Source organism: Perna viridis, chromosome 10 (assembly GCF_037379345.1).
Source record: "Perna viridis isolate PV_CMFRI_1.1 ecotype Kerala chromosome 10, ASM3737934v1, whole genome shotgun sequence".
Taxonomy (NCBI): Eukaryota; Metazoa; Mollusca; class Bivalvia; order Mytilida; family Mytilidae; genus Perna; species Perna viridis.
In genome coordinates, this window is record NC_142454.1 from 6,127,446 (window position 1) to 6,147,584 (window position 20,139).

A 20,139-nucleotide genomic window follows, 5' to 3' on the forward strand; every position below is an offset into this window, starting at 1 on the left:
TGATCTGACGCCCATGGAGCTACCTGTACATGTATATATAGAAAGTGCTATCATACGAATTTTACATAAACATCTTTACGTGTACGAATAAAATCAATTGTGTGTTTGATCTTTTGAGTTTGTCAGAACATTTTTGCTAATATTTCACTTTCTTTTAAGATGGATAGGCATGATTGATTCCATTAATACAAAGTGTCCGTTTAACACCCGTTAAAGTATTGTATTTAATAGCTCTGCTGGGGGTTAAGCCGTATTACTCATTATATACAACACTCTAGCGAAAACAAACATGACCTTTCCATACAATTTTCACACATTTTGGACAGTTAAAATTTAAAACTTGATTTTCTGGATCATACATTCCCACGGTCTTCATTTCACCATCTGAAAAAATGAACAAAGCATTAAATAAACAAATGAATGAACACACACATATTCAAAAATATCGCATTTATTTTATTTTATATGTATGTATAACGTCTCAGAATGTGACGACTCTATTCGCTACACTGCTCCATCGGATCAAATTGATACAGAGAAGATAACGTAAACTTATAGAAGTTCCCGCGGAGGGAACTACCAAAAATTTGCATCGCAAATTTGACAGTTCTAACATCGTTGGGAATTTTTCAGACCCTTCTATAAGTTTACGTTATCTTCCCTGTATCAATTTGATCCGATGGAGCAGTGTAGCGAATAGAGTCGTCACATTCTGAGACGTTGTATAATGTTGATTTGATGTGACATGCATCATTAATTTGATCCTCTATCCTACATAATAACACCTAGATGAACTGTCCCGTACTACCATACATCGTGTACTAAGTTACAGCCCTAGATTAATCCTACGAGGAGGAATGACCCGGCCAGCGAAAGCTATATTTTTATATAGCCTAGCTGGCCGAGTGGACTAGGGCGCTGGACTTAGTGCAGGCGGTGTTGCCATAGATGTCACAGCGGTACGAGTTCGAGTCCCGCGGAGGGAACGACCAAAAATTTGCATCGCAAATTTGATAGTTCTAACATCGTTGGGAATTTTTCAGACCCATATATATATATAATGACATGCATTAAACTATCTTGTGTTAATCTAACACCAACAAATTTACATACTGAATTTTTTTTTTCAAAACATTTTTTGTGTGTAACTTAATTGATTAATTATTGCCCTCAGTAGACCTTCACTTTGTCATAATCAGTTCCTGAATTACTGCACCTGCTAAACAGAATCTTGAAGATTTTTTTTTATATTTGAAATCTGCGTACAGTTACAAGTAAATCTGCGACGTTTCGTTTTGTTCTAAACTTATTGCATTCTGATCTGATTACTTCTGGTTTAAAAGCCTTAAAAAGTAAAATAAAACATTTGAGACTAATTTCTTACTCTGGTTCTGCGACACCACTGAAATTCCTCTTCTGTCAGGACCTTTAAATGATACCGGACCCTAATAATATAAGATGCTAAACTGGTAACGACATTATTTCATTCCTTTTATTAGGTTTATTTATTTATTTTTGTTTCTGTTTGTGTATTTTTTCCTTCTTTATTATACTATATCGCCAGATTTTAAATGTACTTGAAGACGATACTTATTGATTACCAATCGAGTTCACACAGGAACATTAGTTTATTGTTACATGTCGGATATTTCATTAGGATAACTCCTAATCAACAAATGATCGCTATGTTATCTTCATATACCCTACCATAGTCAACATAGAAGCAGAAACAGTGATTTTATAGCCTTTGTAATGACTTATGGGTATGGTAAGTTTACAACCATACAAAACCCATACTAGAACGTCAAGACAGTTTTACATTTTTAACATTATTATACAAATGAAGAAACAAATATTTAAAAATGTATAGTTCTATTTGACCAAATAGGGTCCATACTGTTACATTTGATACATACATATTGTAAACTGGGTTATATAATTACTGTAACAAACACTGTTTGACCAAATTGTTACTATTCCTACCGTAGACTCATACATACAGTATCGACGTTATTGTTTACTCATTTCAATATAACAAAATGTCTAACATGAAGGTTCATCGAAGCGATTACGAACCTCATGTATCTTTAAAAATATTAATTTCAGTGGGAATAAGAAATATTATCATTCCGTCTGTAACAACACACCTAACATGGCATTTAATCTAATTTCATTTTCTCATCTTTTCTACTGGAGCACTTTTCGTCAATCAAGGATGAAAAACGAGATTAATTTTCTCACAAAAAGTCAACGATTACATATAAATCTTCTGATCAAATTGGATATACAAATAATAAAGTTTCCATTTAGCAGAGATATGATAAATTAGAGGCAAATGAATTACATAGACATCTATTCATCAAGTATCTTGCCAGTTTTACTGATTTTTACGACTCTTATGATTTTACAAAATAGCATATATTTCTAGTGCAAACCGATCACTTCAAATGTAGTAGAAATTGTATGCCACAAAGTAGTTGATATATTACTCTATTACCCTGTTGCTGTCTACATGAATCGCATAATTTACTTCCGGTAAAACATTACTGGAATAGTTGTTCAGAAGCAATTAAAATTGTTATACATGTCAATAATTGATGGTCATTTTTTAGGTAACTTACTGACAAACCCTCGAAGCTTAAATTCTGCATGACATCCCTGAGCTCAATCATAATATCTTTGCCGTTTTTGTAATCAAAGTTTGTTATGTCTAACGACGTATTGTTATCCTTCCATTTCTGGAAAGTTTCGTTGATGGTCAAAGCTATTGTCCACACAGCATCATAAGCACTAGTAGCGTAAGGACTGAGAGGAAATGTCCCGTTCATTAATTGGTAATCTTCTTGAAACTTCTCTACTGTCTAGCAAACAAAGTGGAAAGAATGTGTTATATTTAAAAAAAAAAAACTTTGTTCATTGTTAAATTGCATATAACTGTAACTTCTACCGTTAATGACCATTTCAAAATGTATACAATCCAAGTGATAAAAAAACTTGGCTTACTTTAAAAAGAATGGCATCACAAATACTGGATTGTAGACGCTGATGTGTATGTTTTACATGCTTCTCTTTTTGAATTGCAAGTGCATTTATGAAGCAATACGTTCCGATTAAATTTCTTTGTCTCATTTTTGTCTTGTAACAGAGCAATATACCAGTAAATACAGAGGAACAAAAGCAATTTAAGGTTTTTTTCTTTCTTACAATGTTTGCATATGACATCTGGTTATTATCGAATCCTTTCAGACTGGAAACAATGAAATATCCGTCAGTAGCTCTTTTAAGCTCTTTCGTCGAACAATCTGTGTCATTATTAGTAGACCACCAATCGGTTGCAAAATCCTTCATCAGAATCCAGACGTAACGAGGCCCATATATTCCATGTCTAAATGCCTGTATTTTTGAGTAATTAAATATATTAAGCAAATAAATAAACTCGAATAGCCTTTAATCAGAAAAAAAGCAAGGAACAGGGGTAACAACAATGAGAGTAAAAGAGAGGAACGCAGTTATTTCCCATTTCCTATTTTTGTGTTAGAAATTTAACAATTGATAATTCGAACTAGTTATTTTTCGTATTAAAGTGTAAATGATTAGATCGATAAAAGAGATTGAGGTGACTAATATTTACCTTAACGTTGTCATCTCATTCTACGATACTAGCGTATATAGTTTTTACTATACCTGACAGAACACTTTTCGCGCGGTTGTCTCAGAAAAGCCAGCAATTATTATTCTAACATCTGCATCCTATCAAGGAAAGTTTTTGATAAAAAAGTAAATCTACACTATGTATACTGAAAATATTTTAATCATTGATTTATTTATTTCTGTTTGTAGAAGGAATACTTATTATTAAACTTGTATCATAACAGTTAACGTGATACTTTTTATGCTATGTCATAAAATTCATCTTTCACTTTTCATTAAAATATTATTGTTCAAAGGACAGCTTGTATTTCTTTTTTCATATCTGATACCGTTTTGTTTGGTTTTAAAATCGTTCTTTGCTTTTGTAGCTTTGTGTGTATGATTTTAGTTACTTTGAGTTCTTTGTTGTGTATGTCTATATCCATGTCTGGTCTTTGTCCCTGGATTGCATTCTCTTGATTACCGCTATAACCTTGCTTTCCTTGATTACTCTTGCAAAGTTACAGGCAAAGCTGCATATTATGAATGTTTAGGAAGAAAATTTACATGCTTACCCGTAGTTCTTTAATTTTAGATGATATTTCCGTCTGTTTAACGTTGAAAGAGACAGATCTCTTTATTCTTATCTTAGTTTCTTCCAAAGCTTGTGATAGCCCATTTATCGCCTAGACATTCAAAACACGAAAGTGAAAAATAAGTACGCATTTGCTTTTGTTTTTACCCCTTTCTTTGACTTCTACGAATCAGATAAACCCACAGTAGTTTTGTTCTCTTGGTTAAGCAGCTGCTTAAATTGATCGTATAAAATATTTTGCATGAACGTTGAGAAGACTTTCATGAAATGACACCATTGCAATTTTATTCCCCTTTCTCATTACATGCTTGTATTGAAACCATGAAGGGTTTGTTTTATTGCGGGTATGGGCTGACTTGGTTTTAAGAATTATTTTCATATTTAATAACTTTAAACCATTTTATTATTTCACATTGATACACAGATTCATTACACGTCCCTCTTGAATGAGGTACAAAATAAATTCTCTAAGTTGGCATATTTCAATACAATAAAATAACCTTGAGTAAAATTTAAGAAGAATGAAAATCCATTAACTTCATGCCACAGCTCATAAATGTGTTATAGGTTCTGGATTATTTCAAAAGAATTAAAACGTCTCCTTAAACATTAATCTGAAACACGAAATGCTTAGTACAAATAGAGCAAATTCAATAAAGACTTCACGTCTCCTGTTACGTGCATAGTGAAAACAAAATAGTAGACACTTTTAGAAATGTTACCGATACCTTTTTCAATAAAATTAAATTTATTTCCTTTTAATATATGCAGCAATATTAAAATATAGGTCCATCCTTTATTGTATAAATCTGGCGTTTAAATAATAACTATGTATAAATTCAATCATAAGCTTTTCCTTAACCTTATTGAGTACTTTAAATTTTAAGATACATCTTAGTTAAACAAAATATGTAGGTAACATTGCTTTTCGAAATCACGTGTGCACATTTGAATTAAAGAAGAAAGAAAACATACCAAATAATATATTTCTTTGTTTTCATACACGATACCAACTGTATCCCAATTGAATCTCTGTAAAAATAATGTTCTCGCAGGGTTTTTAGAGGAGTCGGTAGAAGCAAGCCGGAAGAAACTCCGGTAATTAGCTCTTTCACTTAACGCTGGTGACGTCGATGCGTACGAAACCTACAATTTAAAACATTTTAGCACTTTCTCGCATTATTGTTCAAATTATAACTTTCGTAAAATAACAATCTTATATGTAAAAAATATAGACAAATTGATCAAATAAAATAGAAACAGTGTAAGTGAACAAAATAGATGCAGTCTCATGCAAAATAATGACCTTCAGAAAATAGTAAATATTACATCGGATGCTTTGCAGTTTCAAAAAAAATAAACCCTTTAATTTTATCTCAATAAATGTCATAATAAAATATATGAACCATAATCAAATTCCAATAAGGTGCCAACTCGGCCAAAGTCTCTGTGACGTCAGAACATGCACCACCAATAAACATCAAGATTTTTGGCTTGCGGTATATCAAATCTAGAAGAACGTCAGTGGCTACACCAGGATCACACTGTCAAAAGATGAACAAATTAAGTCTTGTTATTAGTCCTTGATATGCATTGAGGTCTTGATTTTTCATTATACTTTAATTGTTTACACCTAAAACGCTGGAGAAATGAAACCAAAAGTCTGACATAACCCACTGTGACGTTGGAACCAGAATTTGTGCGATAAAACAAAACGAACATATTCCGGTGATAACAACTACCAAAAAAAATACAAAATACATAGAACATGAAATTACCAAAATAAAAACGTATATTGGAACAAAAGTAAATAACCAATTCTGGCACCACTTAAAGAGACAACACTAGCTTCCTAGTATTAAACAAAGCACAACATGATGTTTCTATCAATGGTCAAATTATCAACGAGATTTTCTTGGGAACGGTCATGCCCTTATCTGTTTCTAAATACTAATTGTAATTTTTGTTTTTGCAATGTGCCAGTAAAATAGGTTAATAATAATCCTACCTTTGTGTTGTTTGTTAAAAGGTTTATGTAAATATTGTCAGACAACTCATTAAAATGGTCCACCGCTGTCTTGACAGAGTATAACTCCGTCTTTCCTTGCCAATCTGCACGTTTTCCACCATTATCAATTAGGACACCAATGTTTACAACACTTCTTGCATACGTATTACTTGTAATTTCACTTTGTAAGTTCATAACTCCTTTCATTAATTCCGTATTGAGAATAAACATGCAAATTATCAAATGATGTCGTGTCTTATTTTGAAACAAATGCGTTGTAATTTGAATGCTACTCATGTTTATTCCTTAATAAAATGACAAAAGCCTAATTAAAGTTCGTCAAATACTAACAGTGATGTTTTGCTGGCTCAGTGATAATATACAACCATCATTTGAGTATTAAAAGCGCATTGTTATTAAGTCAAAGTACAAAGCATGAAAACGGATATCAGATTCAATAATGCATTTTAACTGGTGGACTTAGTGTTAATGTATTTCCTTAGTTTTAAGCAAATAAAGTGTTTTCTTAAGACAACTCTAGATTAAGTTACTTTATACAATGCAGAAGAATAAACCAATTTCATTTGACCAACATTCACTCTGTCATTTAGATAGAATGGATCTTTGAATTGATAAAACCACATTTGGCATTACGGAAATACGGTTTAATCAAAGGAAACATCACGTTCCAATAATAGATACAATAAACTGAGAATTCTTCAGTAAAAAGTAATTTGATTTCCTTGTAACGCAATTGTGTTTCATCGTAATGTATCATGTATTAAGTAAGAATGCATTTTCGTTTGCATTATTGTATTATTCGGTCTTTGAAAATCATACAAGCACCTAATATATTTTCGCTTAGGTCTACTTCTTTGGCCTATCATCGCATGCCCCTCAAAATGTATATACTTTATCAATAAGCCGCCGTTAAGATCATTTGTCATTTTGAGGCTTGATAGTAATTCTATATACTTTCACAGCCTCATTGTCAAATCGGTTTAAATCGGTATCGATACAAAAGTACAGATCTGATTCAAATCGCCTATATATTGATGGTATAACGGACAATAGAGGTTTGATGTCAATCAAGGGAGCCAATATTGTCTTTAAATAACTCTGAAAAGTATCAATTAAGACTTGTTTCTCTTAATTTGGATACTTATTAGTGTGTAGAGTGTTTGTAATTACTAAGGCTCTAATACAAATCGTTTTGAACAAAGCAAAACAAAGTGCACATTAAACGACAGAAACTATTTATTTTTTTAATGTAGAATTCGGCATATGGAAAGTAATGAAGATTAACAATTTTTGAAGTTCTAAAGTCATTGACGAGAATAAATTGCATCGCAGAGATATCCAAAACACTGCACTTTCATTGTGTAAAGAACGCCGCAAACATTTCCCTTCATTACCGGAAAGCCGATAGCAAACTCATACCACAGTTGGACGTATTGATCCGAATACCAGTAAAAATGATAACTTTATAATGGTAAACGATGTTGAATCTAGTATCATTATTTTCTCAACTAACACTAATATAGCGGAAAAGGAACTTTTTTTTCGGTAAAGCGATAATTTTTTTCGGAAATGCAAATACCAATTTTCGGAAAAGTAAATCTTCGAAAGTCATACGACAAGTATGCATGCTTGTCGACCGACATAACCTGTTAATTGCCACATTGTGTTCGATGAACCCGTTCCTACTTCCATATAAAACCTTGATACATGTAGCAGCTCGATCTGCAGGCGTTGAAAGAAAAGTTGTTGGTTTGTTTTCATTTTTGTTTTCTTTCTTTCCTTATTTCAAGTATATTTGTTGTTCTTACAGTCTTTGTTCATTAAACCTCTTTTTACAAATGTTATTCCTTGTGCTACCTTACATTACATGTAGATATGAACCGGGGAAAGTGTTTTTCGCCTTGTTCCAAGTCAAAATGTTAAACAACTGTTACGCGATAATTGTCGCATTTGTTATTCATATTCAAACAGTAAATGACTTATTTGTTTGAAATGCTAAAGAATTGAAGATTAATTTTCAGAAATAGTTGTGTCCAGAGTTTTTACCTTTAGTGTTTTGCAATCATCGCTTGTTTCTAATTATCATATAACCTACACTTATTCATCAGATTAAAAACACATCAAATTTAAAGTTCATAAACATTGTATTGCATGATACAGAAATCGACATGTTTAAACCAATACCATCAAAGTTAAGTTCAATTATTAAATTTGAATTGATTCAGAGAAACGTTGTGAAGTCTGCTGATTTTAATGCAACAATGCTTGGTTTGATTTGCGACATAAATTGCAACATCATCGTCAAAGGCTCAGTTTTGATAAAGTTTTATACCTCAAAAAAGCTATATTAAATTCATAAGGATCATTCTGGTCATATTTTCCCTTTAAAAATATAAATATTACTTTACTCACTTGTAAAAAATAGCATTTAAATGAAACTGCACATGATATCACAGGCACTGGTGTACTGTACCTACACATCATGTCCCTGTATTGCAGAATAGAATTCAATACTTTTATTCTACTAGCAAATTACTGCCATAGCAAATACAAATATGTTTTAATTGAGATTTAAAAAATGATCGAAAATTGAATCGTCCAATCAAAACATAGAAATTAAGTGGAAAAATAACAAAATAATTGTTCCATAAGTATCTATGCAAATGATACGTTCAACTGCTTTTAAATTTCCTACAATATATTCAACGATATCATCTGAGAATTTGTTCTTAACCATTTAAGTATCAGTCTTTACAAAGACCAGACAGGAGGTGATTCATGCATTTTAAAAACCCACTGAAATCACTTTTATATCTTGTTCAAGAAACAGTTACTGATCACTTAACCAGTCTTAGTTCTTCATTTGGACGTTGCACTTTTTAGATAAAAATTATATGGATTGTACATGAAATTGCCACCTTGCAAGAGTTATTGTTCTTGATTTTGTTTGATTTAGTTGGTTTTAGTGAGAGATAAATGTATGGTTTTCTCAAAAATACAAATCTGAATGTGGAGAGGACGATTGTTACATAAAAATATAGCATATGTAGAATGAAAAAGCATCATTTGTTCGGTGGATTTTTCTTCACCATGAATCACTTTAATACTGGCATTATCTGAATTTTATATGGACTGGTACATAAGAATCTACAGACAAAATAACCATATAAAAAGGAAATTACATAAATGTTGATAGAAAAATGAAATAAAGGATCCCTAAATCGTCCAAATATAGAGCAATTCTACACCAATCTAAAGAATAACTTTAATTCTTTGCCTCTCAATTCAAATGTCACTAAAACAGGAACAGACCTTTGAGTTTAAAACATTATATTCGACATAACGGAAATACGATTTAATCAACGAGAAAACACGTTCCAATGATGGGAACAGTAGATTGTTATTCTTAAATGTGATTTAATTTATTTTAGGATTGTTTTTATCATACAATGACATCTCAGAATAGCTTTAAACGGCTTTATCCAGAAAATCGTGAAGTTCAATATTACTGGATGAAAAACGACGGCATCTTTACATTTTACATACTGATCAATTGCTATAATTCATGGATATCGACTTTTCAAAATTCGCTAATAGTTTGGTTTTGCGTTATGGCAAAAATATCGACACTACAATCCGATAATACCAAATTTATTGAGATCAGAGTCATCGTCATATATTTTATATCAACACTTAGCTATTTACAAATACATTTTAAAATTTTAAAAATAACATTGGCAAAATACGGTAACAGTAGCAGATTACAAAAGGTATGAGCTCCTTCATAGCATGTTCTGCCTTAAAATAAAGCTCACAACTAAAGTTATTAAAATTTAAACGTAAGAGAAGGAGTGCATATTTTATATGTAAAATATTTAGACATATAATAAGCCATTTTAGACGGGATACCCTACCATCCTTTATTGACGTGATTCGTTCTTATAAGGAACATGTCTACAAGCTTCCACAGAAATAATTTTCACCGCAGACCATTTCCGAATTTATTTCACTCCTCTAGATTGTTTGCTAAGTGTGTTTTTTTTTCCTTTTTTTGACCGAAGTGAAAAAAGTCACAAGGCAGGAGCATTACTCTTTAAACATCTGCGAAGCTTTTCTTATTTTCTGTACAAGTTAAAAACAGTTGTAACAGTCTGGCAAAGACAATGTCACTAAAACAGGAACAGACCTTTGAGTTTAAAACATTATATTCGACATAACGGAAATACGATTTAATCAACGAGAAAACAATCAATGTTTCCTTGCACAGGAAATTGATTCAAAACACCATACCATCATGTAACTATTTGTTGTGAGCTCATTAGTATGAAATAGTTTCAAATAAAGTGAGGATCATGCTGTACATGCTGCTCCGGTGGTGTAATATCTATTTTGCCAGATTTATTTTGTATTTGACTTGATTATGGATTGGATTAGTGTTCGGTAATGTTGTTGTCTTGTTGTTCAATGAACGGCTCCTATCGTGCGTTTAAACGATAGACGATCGTTGAAAAATAATAATATTATTATATAATGAGGTTTGTATCATATTTAATTTCACCGAAGCCTGTCAAGCTTTCATTTGAAACAGAATGAAATCAACCCAAGTTTCTTTGATGCTTACATGAGATTGATATAAAATGCTGAATACAAACGTTCCAGTGATTGTCCTTTCCCTTAGGTCTACCTCTTTAAACGAACGCTCCTAGTGTGTGTTTAGGTACCAGTATCGTATTGCATATCCCTGAGCAGGTGTACGTCAAAACATGGATGCTATAAAAATATAGTGCATTTTCTTTCTGCCTCTCTACAAACTAATATTTTGTCAAAAGATATGAACAATGACTTATAAAATAGAGCAAACATCACACTGTAAGATGAAGAACTTTTTTAAAAGAAAATCTAACATAATATCATAAAAATGTTCCACTGAAAAGGTTGGTTTAGTGAGTGCAAAACGAAAGTGAAAGTAGGGAAAATGGCTATTTATAGTTCGAGACTACTTTTCTGTCCGATCTTCGTGGACTCACCCTATTTTCTTTGCGGGAAATTATTTTTTCACATGTCCTTAGAAATGCTACATAAGTGAAAGTTTTTTTGAATCAATTTACATATTTTTTAAAAAATCCTAAAAATATGCACTTCACTATAGAAGTCTATGGGAAAATTAATACGATACTGAGACCTAGTAAGCCAGTTTTTCAAGTAAAGTTGGATATTCAGCAAGTGGTCTTTACCAGCTGAAAAAGTAGTACCCCAATGCAGGTAACACTTTTAAGATGAATTAGCCAACTTTTGAACCTGATTTTTTATGGTAGCTCTGGTTTTTTGCATTTATGGTTAATCTTTACCAAATTTGGAAATGCATTTTGTTTTCATGAATTTGTATAATATCAGTTCAATAAAATTATTATCTTGACTGTTTATGATGAGCATATCTATATTCATGTAACCTAAAGCAAGTAATACTCCTGCATAAAGGATAGTTTTCAAGTTACAACACATTTTAAGTATGTGGTTAGGACTTGAAAATAGTCATTTTCCATACATTGCCTCTTATATATGAAAAAATGAATATTTTTTTTATTTTTTGTTTTTCTTTCAAATAAATAGCTAAAATGAGTTGCCATATAACTGTGTGGTTGATTTAAACACAGAAATGTCACAAAAGTCAACAGCCAATTTTTTAGTGGACTTTTTTTAGTGGTTCAAATGGACAGATTCTAATGCGGCAAGAAAAATAAAGGTGTTTTTTCATATAAAAACTGAATTTTTTCAAAAAGTATCTAAAGCAGACAGTTGTTATTATAATATTTATACCAATAAACTATTTTTCTTGCATCATAGCTATCTGTTTTAAAGAAAAAGTCCTTTTCCTGTCATATTGAGGTCCTTTTGTATCTGCCTGGGGTACCAAAATGGCTTAAAATCTGTATTTTCTGCATATGAAAAGCTATATTTTTTTAAAACTATGATATTGGTATAATTTTTTTTGGATTTATTATAATTGAAATGACCATATCTATAGTTTAAAACAGTTGGTTGTACCAGTCATTATACTTTACTTTAAACAAGAGGCTCCCTTGAGTTAAAGACAAAAACGGAGGTTCGAATATTAATATTTCCATATATGGAAGTCACAAGTGGGGATTAAATAATGATTTGGAACTCATAGTACAGCTCATGTATCTACCATGTCAGAATAAACCACAAATTTGCTTAGTTTGACTAATGAAGCAGCTTTTTATCAAAAGTAATATTTTCTGGCTAACACTGAGATATTAGTCTCATGCCTGGAATAGGGTACCTATATAAAAATTTTAATAGAAAACTCATGTTTATAGCAGGGCAATGATGTTCTGAATTTTCAGTATGAAAATGAATACTCTAGCAGAAAAACAACAACTTTTATGATTATATTGAAATGTTTATTAGTAATAGGTACCAGTATCGTATTGCATATCCCTGAGCAGGTGTACGTCAAAACATGGATGCTATAAAAATATAGTGCATTTTCTTTCTGCCTCTCTACAAACTAATATTTTGTCAAAAGATATGAACAATGACTTATAAAATAGAGCAAACATCACACTGTAAGATGAAGAACTTTTTTAAAAGAAAATCTAACATAATATCATAAAAATGTTCCACTGAAAAGGTTGGTTTAGTGAGTGCAAAACGAAAGTGAAAGTAGGGAAAATGGCTATTTATAGTTCGAGACTACTTTTCTGTCCGATCTTCGTGGACTCACCCTATTTTCTTTGCGGGAAATTATTTTTTCACATGTCCTTAGAAATGCTACATAAGTGAAAGTTTTTTTGAATCAATTTACATATTTTTTAAAAAATCCTAAAAATATGCACTTCACTATAGAAGTCTATGGGAAAATTAATACGATACTGAGACCTAGTAAGCCAGTTTTTCAAGTAAAGTTGGATATTCAGCAAGTGGTCTTTACCAGCTGAAAAAGTAGTACCCCAATGCAGGTAACACTTTTAAGATGAATTAGCCAACTTTTGAACCTGATTTTTTATGGTAGCTCTGGTTTTTTGCATTTATGGTTAATCTTTACCAAATTTGGAAATGCATTTTGTTTTCATGAATTTGTATAATATCAGTTCAATAAAATTATTATCTTGACTGTTTATGATGAGCATATCTATATTCATGTAACCTAAAGCAAGTAATACTCCTGCATAAAGGATAGTTTTCAAGTTACAACACATTTTAAGTATGTGGTTAGGACTTGAAAATAGTCATTTTCCATACATTGCCTCTTATATATGAAAAAATGAATATTTTTTTTATTTTTTGTTTTTCTTTCAAATAAATAGCTAAAATGAGTTGCCATATAACTGTGTGGTTGATTTAAACACAGAAATGTCACAAAAGTCAACAGCCAATTTTTTAGTGGACTTTTTTTAGTGGTTCAAATGGACAGATTCTAATGCGGCAAGAAAAATAAAGGTGTTTTTTCATATAAAAACTGAATTTTTTCAAAAAGTATCTAAAGCAGACAGTTGTTATTATAATATTTATACCAATAAACTATTTTTCTTGCATCATAGCTATCTGTTTTAAAGAAAAAGTCCTTTTCCTGTCATATTGAGGTCCTTTTGTATCTGCCTGGGGTACCAAAATGGCTTAAAATCTGTATTTTCTGCATATGAAAAGCTATATTTTTTTAAAACTATGATATTGGTATAATTTTTTTTGGATTTATTATAATTGAAATGACCATATCTATAGTTTAAAACAGTTGGTTGTACCAGTCATTATACTTTACTTTAAACAAGAGGCTCCCTTGAGTTAAAGACAAAAACGGAGGTTCGAATATTAATATTTCCATATATGGAAGTCACAAGTGGGGATTAAATAATGATTTGGAACTCATAGTACAGCTCATGTATCTACCATGTCAGAATAAACCACAAATTTGCTTAGTTTGACTAATGAAGCAGCTTTTTATCAAAAGTAATATTTTCTGGCTAACACTGAGATATTAGTCTCATGCCTGGAATAGGGTACCTATATAAAAATTTTAATAGAAAACTCATGTTTATAGCAGGGCAATGATGTTCTGAATTTTCAGTATGAAAATGAATACTCTAGCAGAAAAACAACAACTTTTATGATTATATTGAAATGTTTATTAGTAATAGGTACCAGTATCGTATTGCATATCCCTGAGCAGGTGTACGTCAAAACATGGATGCTATAAAAATATAGTGCATTTTCTTTCTGCCTCTCTACAAACTAATATTTTGTCAAAAGATATGAACAATGACTTATAAAATAGAGCAAACATCACACTGTAAGATGAAGAACTTTTTTAAAAGAAAATCTAACATAATATCATAAAAATGTTCCACTGAAAAGGTTGGTTTAGTGAGTGCAAAACGAAAGTGAAAGTAGGGAAAATGGCTATTTATAGTTCGAGACTACTTTTCTGTCCGATCTTCGTGGACTCACCCTATTTTCTTTGCGGGAAATTATTTTTTCACATGTCCTTAGAAATGCTACATAAGTGAAAGTTTTTTTGAATCAATTTACATATTTTTTAAAAAATCCTAAAAATATGCACTTCACTATAGAAGTCTATGGGAAAATTAATACGATACTGAGACCTAGTAAGCCAGTTTTTCAAGTAAAGTTGGATATTCAGCAAGTGGTCTTTACCAGCTGAAAAAGTAGTACCCCAATGCAGGTAACACTTTTAAGATGAATTAGCCAACTTTTGAACCTGATTTTTTATGGTAGCTCTGGTTTTTTGCATTTATGGTTAATCTTTACCAAATTTGGAAATGCATTTTGTTTTCATGAATTTGTATAATATCAGTTCAATAAAATTATTATCTTGACTGTTTATGATGAGCATATCTATATTCATGTAACCTAAAGCAAGTAATACTCCTGCATAAAGGATAGTTTTCAAGTTACAACACATTTTAAGTATGTGGTTAGGACTTGAAAATAGTCATTTTCCATACATTGCCTCTTATATATGAAAAAATGAATATTTTTTTTATTTTTTGTTTTTCTTTCAAATAAATAGCTAAAATGAGTTGCCATATAACTGTGTGGTTGATTTAAACACAGAAATGTCACAAAAGTCAACAGCCAATTTTTTAGTGGACTTTTTTTAGTGGTTCAAATGGACAGATTCTAATGCGGCAAGAAAAATAAAGGTGTTTTTTCATATAAAAACTGAATTTTTTCAAAAAGTATCTAAAGCAGACAGTTGTTATTATAATATTTATACCAATAAACTATTTTTCTTGCATCATAGCTATCTGTTTTAAAGAAAAAGTCCTTTTCCTGTCATATTGAGGTCCTTTTGTATCTGCCTGGGGTACCAAAATGGCTTAAAATCTGTATTTTCTGCATATGAAAAGCTATATTTTTTTAAAACTATGATATTGGTATAATTTTTTTTGGATTTATTATAATTGAAATGACCATATCTATAGTTTAAAACAGTTGGTTGTACCAGTCATTATACTTTACTTTAAACAAGAGGCTCCCTTGAGTTAAAGACAAAAACGGAGGTTCGAATATTAATATTTCCATATATGGAAGTCACAAGTGGGGATTAAATAATGATTTGGAACTCATAGTACAGCTCATGTATCTACCATGTCAGAATAAACCACAAATTTGCTTAGTTTGACTAATGAAGCAGCTTTTTATCAAAAGTAATATTTTCTGGCTAACACTGAGATATTAGTCTCATGCCTGGAATAGGGTACCTATATAAAAATTTTAATAGAAAACTCATGTTTATAGCAGGGCAATGATGTTCTGAATTTTCAGTATGAAAATGAATACTCTAGCAGAAAAACAACAACTTTTATGATTATATTGAAATGTTTATTAGTAATAGGTACCAGTATCGTATTGCATATCCCTGAGCAGGTGTACGTCAAAACATGGATGCTATAAAAATATAGTGCATTTTCTTTCTGCCTCTCTACAAACTAATATTTTGTCAAAAGATATGAACAATGACTTATAAAATAGAGCAAACATCACACTGTAAGATGAAGAACTTTTTTAAAAGAAAATCTAACATAATATCATAAAAATGTTCCACTGAAAAGGTTGGTTTAGTGAGTGCAAAACGAAAGTGAAAGTAGGGAAAATGGCTATTTATAGTTCGAGACTACTTTTCTGTCCGATCTTCGTGGACTCACCCTATTTTCTTTGCGGGAAATTATTTTTTCACATGTCCTTAGAAATGCTACATAAGTGAAAGTTTTTTTGAATCAATTTACATATTTTTTAAAAAATCCTAAAAATATGCACTTCACTATAGAAGTCTATGGGAAAATTAATACGATACTGAGACCTAGTAAGCCAGTTTTTCAAGTAAAGTTGGATATTCAGCAAGTGGTCTTTACCAGCTGAAAAAGTAGTACCCCAATGCAGGTAACACTTTTAAGATGAATTAGCCAACTTTTGAACCTGATTTTTTATGGTAGCTCTGGTTTTTTGCATTTATGGTTAATCTTTACCAAATTTGGAAATGCATTTTGTTTTCATGAATTTGTATAATATCAGTTCAATAAAATTATTATCTTGACTGTTTATGATGAGCATATCTATATTCATGTAACCTAAAGCAAGTAATACTCCTGCATAAAGGATAGTTTTCAAGTTACAACACATTTTAAGTATGTGGTTAGGACTTGAAAATAGTCATTTTCCATACATTGCCTCTTATATATGAAAAAATGAATATTTTTTTTATTTTTTGTTTTTCTTTCAAATAAATAGCTAAAATGAGTTGCCATATAACTGTGTGGTTGATTTAAACACAGAAATGTCACAAAAGTCAACAGCCAATTTTTTAGTGGACTTTTTTTAGTGGTTCAAATGGACAGATTCTAATGCGGCAAGAAAAATAAAGGTGTTTTTTCATATAAAAACTGAATTTTTTCAAAAAGTATCTAAAGCAGACAGTTGTTATTATAATATTTATACCAATAAACTATTTTTCTTGCATCATAGCTATCTGTTTTAAAGAAAAAGTCCTTTTCCTGTCATATTGAGGTCCTTTTGTATCTGCCTGGGGTACCAAAATGGCTTAAAATCTGTATTTTCTGCATATGAAAAGCTATATTTTTTTAAAACTATGATATTGGTATAATTTTTTTTGGATTTATTATAATTGAAATGACCATATCTATAGTTTAAAACAGTTGGTTGTACCAGTCATTATACTTTACTTTAAACAAGAGGCTCCCTTGAGTTAAAGACAAAAACGGAGGTTCGAATATTAATATTTCCATATATGGAAGTCACAAGTGGGGATTAAATAATGATTTGGAACTCATAGTACAGCTCATGTATCTACCATGTCAGAATAAACCACAAATTTGCTTAGTTTGACTAATGAAGCAGCTTTTTATCAAAAGTAATATTTTCTGGCTAACACTGAGATATTAGTCTCATGCCTGGAATAGGGTACCTATATAAAAATTTTAATAGAAAACTCATGTTTATAGCAGGGCAATGATGTTCTGAATTTTCAGTATGAAAATGAATACTCTAGCAGAAAAACAACAACTTTTATGATTATATTGAAATGTTTATTAGTAATAGGTACCAGTATCGTATTGCATATCCCTGAGCAGGTGTACGTCAAAACATGGATGCTATAAAAATATAGTGCATTTTCTTTCTGCCTCTCTACAAACTAATATTTTGTCAAAAGATATGAACAATGACTTATAAAATAGAGCAAACATCACACTGTAAGATGAAGAACTTTTTTAAAAGAAAATCTAACATAATATCATAAAAATGTTCCACTGAAAAGGTTGGTTTAGTGAGTGCAAAACGAAAGTGAAAGTAGGGAAAATGGCTATTTATAGTTCGAGACTACTTTTCTGTCCGATCTTCGTGGACTCACCCTATTTTCTTTGCGGGAAATTATTTTTTCACATGTCCTTAGAAATGCTACATAAGTGAAAGTTTTTTTGAATCAATTTACATATTTTTTAAAAAATCCTAAAAATATGCACTTCACTATAGAAGTCTATGGGAAAATTAATACGATACTGAGACCTAGTAAGCCAGTTTTTCAAGTAAAGTTGGATATTCAGCAAGTGGTCTTTACCAGCTGAAAAAGTAGTACCCCAATGCAGGTAACACTTTTAAGATGAATTAGCCAACTTTTGAACCTGATTTTTTATGGTAGCTCTGGTTTTTTGCATTTATGGTTAATCTTTACCAAATTTGGAAATGCATTTTGTTTTCATGAATTTGTATAATATCAGTTCAATAAAATTATTATCTTGACTGTTTATGATGAGCATATCTATATTCATGTAACCTAAAGCAAGTAATACTCCTGCATAAAGGATAGTTTTCAAGTTACAACACATTTTAAGTATGTGGTTAGGACTTGAAAATAGTCATTTTCCATACATTGCCTCTTATATATGAAAAAATGAATATTTTTTTTATTTTTTGTTTTTCTTTCAAATAAATAGCTAAAATGAGTTGCCATATAACTGTGTGGTTGATTTAAACACAGAAATGTCACAAAAGTCAACAGCCAATTTTTTAGTGGACTTTTTTTAGTGGTTCAAATGGACAGATTCTAATGCGGCAAGAAAAATAAAGGTGTTTTTTCATATAAAAACTGAATTTTTTCAAAAAGTATCTAAAGCAGACAGTTGTTATTATAATATTTATACCAATAAACTATTTTTCTTGCATCATAGCTATCTGTTTTAAAGAAAAAGTCCTTTTCCTGTCATATTGAGGTCCTTTTGTATCTGCCTGGGGTACCAAAATGGCTTAAAATCTGTATTTTCTGCATATGAAAAGCTATATTTTTTTAAAACTATGATATTGGTATAATTTTTTTTGGATTTATTATAATTGAAATGACCATATCTATAGTTTAAAACAGTTGGTTGTACCAGTCATTATACTTTACTTTAAACAAGAGGCTCCCTTGAGTTAAAGACAAAAACGGAGGTTCGAATATTAATATTTCCATATATGGAAGTCACAAGTGGGGATTAAATAATGATTTGGAACTCATAGTACAGCTCATGTATCTACCATGTCAGAATAAACCACAAATTTGCTTAGTTTGACTAATGAAGCAGCTTTTTATCAAAAGTAATATTTTCTGGCTAACACTGAGATATTAGTCTCATGCCTGGAATAGGGTACCTATATAAAAATTTTAATAGAAAACTCATGTTTATAGCAGGGCAATGATGTTCTGAATTTTCAGTATGAAAATGAATACTCTAGCAGAAAAACAACAACTTTTATGATTATATTGAAATGTTTATTAGTAATAGGTACCAGTATCGTATTGCATATCCCTGAGCAGGTGTACGTCAAAACATGGATGCTATAAAAATATAGTGCATTTTCTTTCTGCCTCTCTACAAACTAATATTTTGTCAAAAGATATGAACAATGACTTATAAAATAGAGCAAACATCACACTGTAAGATGAAGAACTTTTTTAAAAGAAAATCTAACATAATATCATAAAAATGTTCCACTGAAAAGGTTGGTTTAGTGAGTGCAAAACGAAAGTGAAAGTAGGGAAAATGGCTATTTATAGTTCGAGACTACTTTTCTGTCCGATCTTCGTGGACTCACCCTATTTTCTTTGCGGGAAATTATTTTTTCACATGTCCTTAGAAATGCTACATAAGTGAAAGTTTTTTTGAATCAATTTACATATTTTTTAAAAAATCCTAAAAATATGCACTTCACTATAGAAGTCTATGGGAAAATTAATACGATACTGAGACCTAGTAAGCCAGTTTTTCAAGTAAAGTTGGATATTCAGCAAGTGGTCTTTACCAGCTGAAAAAGTAGTACCCCAATGCAGGTAACACTTTTAAGATGA

The 20,139-nt window shown here is 30.9% G+C and overlaps 1 protein-coding gene across 1 annotated transcript; it reads right to left on the reverse strand.

The window, feature by feature from the left end:
- Positions 1-244: 244 nt before the first annotated feature.
- On the reverse strand, positions 245-3,377 carry LOC148604289 (gamma-aminobutyric acid type B receptor subunit 1-like). The gene is made up of 4 exons (XM_088549430.1): positions 3,205-3,377; positions 2,622-2,861; positions 1,385-1,445; positions 245-384 (listed from the first exon to the last, which is right to left on the reverse strand). The coding sequence occupies exons 1-4, from the start codon at positions 3,346-3,348 to the stop codon at positions 275-277; spliced, it is 555 nt and encodes a 184-aa protein (XP_088405556.1). The 5' UTR covers positions 3,349-3,377; the 3' UTR covers positions 245-274.
- Positions 3,378-20,139: the final 16,762 nt, after the last annotated feature.

What these genes read in the sequence shown, in the direction of transcription:
- LOC148604289 (XM_088549430.1), bottom strand. Translation starts at nt 3,348, where the DNA reads ATGAAGGATTTTGCAACCGATTGGTGGTCTACTAATAATGACACAGAT. An exon ending in AGATGTCATATGCAAACATT is followed by an intron (nt 2,862 to 3,204) that starts GTAAGAAAGAAA and finishes TTTGTTTGCTAG; the next exon opens with ACAGTAGAGAAGTTTCAAGA. An exon ending in TAAGCTTCGAGGGTTTGTCA is followed by an intron (nt 1,446 to 2,621) that starts GTAAGTTACCTA and finishes TTATATTATTAG; the next exon opens with GGTCCGGTATCATTTAAAGG.